Source organism: Erigeron canadensis, chromosome 1 (assembly GCF_010389155.1).
Source record: "Erigeron canadensis isolate Cc75 chromosome 1, C_canadensis_v1, whole genome shotgun sequence".
Lineage (NCBI taxonomy): Eukaryota > Viridiplantae > Streptophyta > Magnoliopsida > Asterales > Asteraceae > Erigeron > Erigeron canadensis.
Genome location: NC_057761.1, coordinates 54,407,817 through 54,410,898, shown reverse-complemented (window position 1 = coordinate 54,410,898; position 3,082 = coordinate 54,407,817). Strand labels below are relative to the sequence as shown.

The following is a 3,082-nucleotide window of genomic DNA, read 5'->3' as shown; positions in this document are numbered from 1 at the left end:
GTTTTACACTTTTACCATTTGGACAATGATGTGGGCTGGGCAGGTTTTGGTTGGAAGTTATTGGCCCAATTGTTGTGTGTTGATTAAACCTTGGCAACTAACTTTTAAGGGAACCATATGGCTTGGTTCAGACATGTCTGCTACATATTTGGGCCCTGTTTCATTTATCATTTAATACACATAGCCCACACGTTTCATTTAGAATGCAGATACACTTATGTCAATGTCCAGGTTTAATCAGATTATGTAAAATAATTATGTATAGATGCAAATATAGATGCACATTATATGGACACTATAGTTAATAATAGTCCAAACTATCTTCAGTTACTATAGTAGTTCTTTAGATATATTACATATTTAAAGATTTTTCTGCCATTTACTTCTATATCAACTGTTTTATCATATAGTTTTAGTCAAATTAGTTGCATAAATTACTGATTCATGTATATACTGCAACATGATTAAGGTAACTAGCATCTCTGATAACAGAAAACTTTATTAATCTTGTAACAAACAATACAAGGGGTAAATGTTTGGAATCAGGCATCAATTACAGAATGCAAAACGTTTTTACATGCAGTATTAGACCAAAATCTCAATTCAGTGGTGACTGTCATCTAAAAACTCTGGATCCTTCGGTTTTGGAACTGGGCTTCGAATGACATCATCATCGTCATATCCACGGCCTCTTCTTACTCCTGTTTCCAATGTCGATAAGCCCGTTACCTTTCTCCCTGATCTAGTTCGTCTGCTGAGACTCTCTTTAGCCCTGAGAAGTCCAGCTAGTTTTCGCCTTTTGTACCGTTTCCAAGCTGCTTGTATGAAACAAGCAGCCCAAGTTCTCCATTGGTGTGAGTGAACCCTGAAGGTATGTCTTAGTTTCTTGCTGTGCAGCTTACGGAACTGTGTGGCCACAAATTTTAAGTCTTCTGATGTGAGAGCAAAAGCTTCCACTTCAGTAATCGCGGTGACTGTGCGTGTGGATGATGGAATGATGACACTTGGACGTGGGTCAAGTGCCCACGTCAGCAGCTCCTCGCCACAGAAGTCACCCGGGCCAATCTCACATTGGTTCAAGAAACCAGATCTCCCCCCGCCTGTAGTGTAGGAATCTAAGTGACCCCGCATGATAAACAACATTTCATTAGTGGGGTCTCCTTCTCGAACTAGGCAAGTTCCAGGTGTGCAGATCATGGGTTTTAGTCTTTCACATATTGCATCCACAGTACGCTCATCCATTTGATCAAATAGAGGAACCTATTTGAATTAACATAATTGTATTGAGCCAAAAAATGTAGATTAAAATGAAATAAAAATGTTATGGTGAAACAACTTACCCTTCTAACGAGCTCAGCACAGACGTAACGTTTGATCTCTCTCCTGATATCTAGTGGAAGGGCCTGGAGAATTTCTTCTTCATCAACCCCTCGTGTTGTAATCCATTTGTATAGGTCGTGTCTACGCACACGCTCTCTTAACTCATTTGGCAGATGCCTGTGATGCATCCATTGCTCGGTATCCATTCGTTTCACCCTGTACTCCTCTAGTCGTTTAGTTCTTGACTCGAGGTATTGCTGTTTATATGAAGCAAAATTCAATTTTGTAACTCAAATCAAATTTTATTCAAATTAATAAAGACACAACTTACTTGCATATTGCCAATTAACAAAGCAAAGAGAATCAATCCAGTAATCGCTATGAGTATGCAAAAGTGTGATTCTGCAAGAAATGGACTCGCTTGAAGTTCTTGTCCTGCAGAACTGCAAAACTCAAAACAAATAAGAAAAACCGCGATATTTCCTTACCATTCCTATATGTTCACCCGTTGAGGACATGCTTTACTGGCCAGTAAAGGCCAATGAACAATTCCTCACCATCATAAGTCATAATGTGTTAAAGGTTACCTTAAGCCTCTGAGTCCCCACCAGAGACAGTAGGAGTATTTTTTAAAGAAAGTGGCAGAAGCAATACTGTAGCCAACTGAATCCTCAACCAGTCCATATTTATATTCATTGGTATCAGCACATATACGCGTGACATTGCTCGTTGGATACCATGCTTCCCGAAGAGGAAGATTCACATTTACACAGTCAAAATATCGATGTTTACATTCTGTTTCAGCGTCACATACTTCTACCCAGCAAAGCCCTTGCCTCTCAATCCCTAAAAGATACCACATTGCTCCAATCACCTTCACAACACAAAATAACAAAATTTGTCAGTCATGATGCACTTGACCAGATTGTAACCTGTAACACATTTTGAGCATAATTGTGGACATACATGAGCAGCCAACATGAAAAGCAATAGATTGTAAGCAGCCCCAACCCATGCCACATTAGCCACAAGACCTGCTTGCTTAGAAATGTGGGTTCCGAGTCTAAATGTGAGATAGAGCCTCAAGAAGAACTGAATCATGATAAAATATAGGACACTCGTCTTTGTACTCATCATTTCTGTTGTATCAACAATGTGGAACCAAGTCATTACTTGTGGAACAGGAAGGGTGGCCAAGAAGTCGAGCCAGAATTCACCCTTAAGATACCTCTCAGAAATACTAGAGGAATCTAGAACCAGCTCGCCTCTTCCAAGCAAACGGGATGAAGGTGCAACATAAGCTGTACGGAACCTAACATATATCTTGATTGCATACATCAAATCAACCATTGTACGGATGATAGTGAGTGTTATCTTAAGTGTGACATCTTCATCCAAACACATGTCCTCCTTGATCACCGGCAGGTAGAAGAAAAGAGGGTCCACAGCAAGTGAGAAAAGAGCCGCTATTAGAAACAGTTGGTTCCATTTATGAGTAGCTTCGCCTCGTGGATCAAGTATCGTCTTGTCGGTTTTTGCATAATCTTCTGAAAAAGCTCGTGAAAGCTTTCTCGCGATTTTTGGGTCATCTTTCTTCAAAGATGAAGGATCTGGCTCAGCCGTTTCAACATCAACATCAGCATCAAATCTAGTAGGAAAAAGTCAACAATTTGACAAACTATCAATAAACTGAACTTAATAACTTCAACTATTAAGAAATATGTAATATTCTCAACCTGACATATCTTTTAGAATTGGTCAT

The 3,082-nt window shown here is 39.5% G+C and overlaps 1 protein-coding gene across 1 annotated transcript; it reads right to left on the bottom strand.

Moving 5' to 3' along the window:
• Positions 1-531: 531 nt before the first annotated feature.
• On the bottom strand, positions 532-3,082 carry LOC122585482 (protein CNGC15b-like). Its single transcript, XM_043757609.1, has 6 exons — positions 3,057-3,082; positions 2,287-2,968; positions 1,908-2,194; positions 1,652-1,763; positions 1,341-1,577; positions 532-1,260 (listed from the first exon to the last, which is right to left on the bottom strand). The coding sequence occupies exons 1-6, from the start codon at positions 3,080-3,082 to the stop codon at positions 604-606; spliced, it is 2,001 nt and encodes a 666-aa protein (XP_043613544.1). The 3' UTR covers positions 532-603.

Coding starts and splice junctions, on each gene's coding strand:
- LOC122585482 (XM_043757609.1), bottom strand. CDS start 3,082: ATGACCAATTCTAAAAGATATGTCAG. Junction 1,764..1,907: donor TGGGGACTCAGAGGCTTAAG/GTAACCTTTAAC, acceptor TGAGTTTTGCAG/TTCTGCAGGACAAGAACTTC. Junction 1,578..1,651: donor TGTTAATTGGCAATATGCAA/GTAAGTTGTGTC, acceptor TCATATAAACAG/CAATACCTCGAGTCAAGAAC.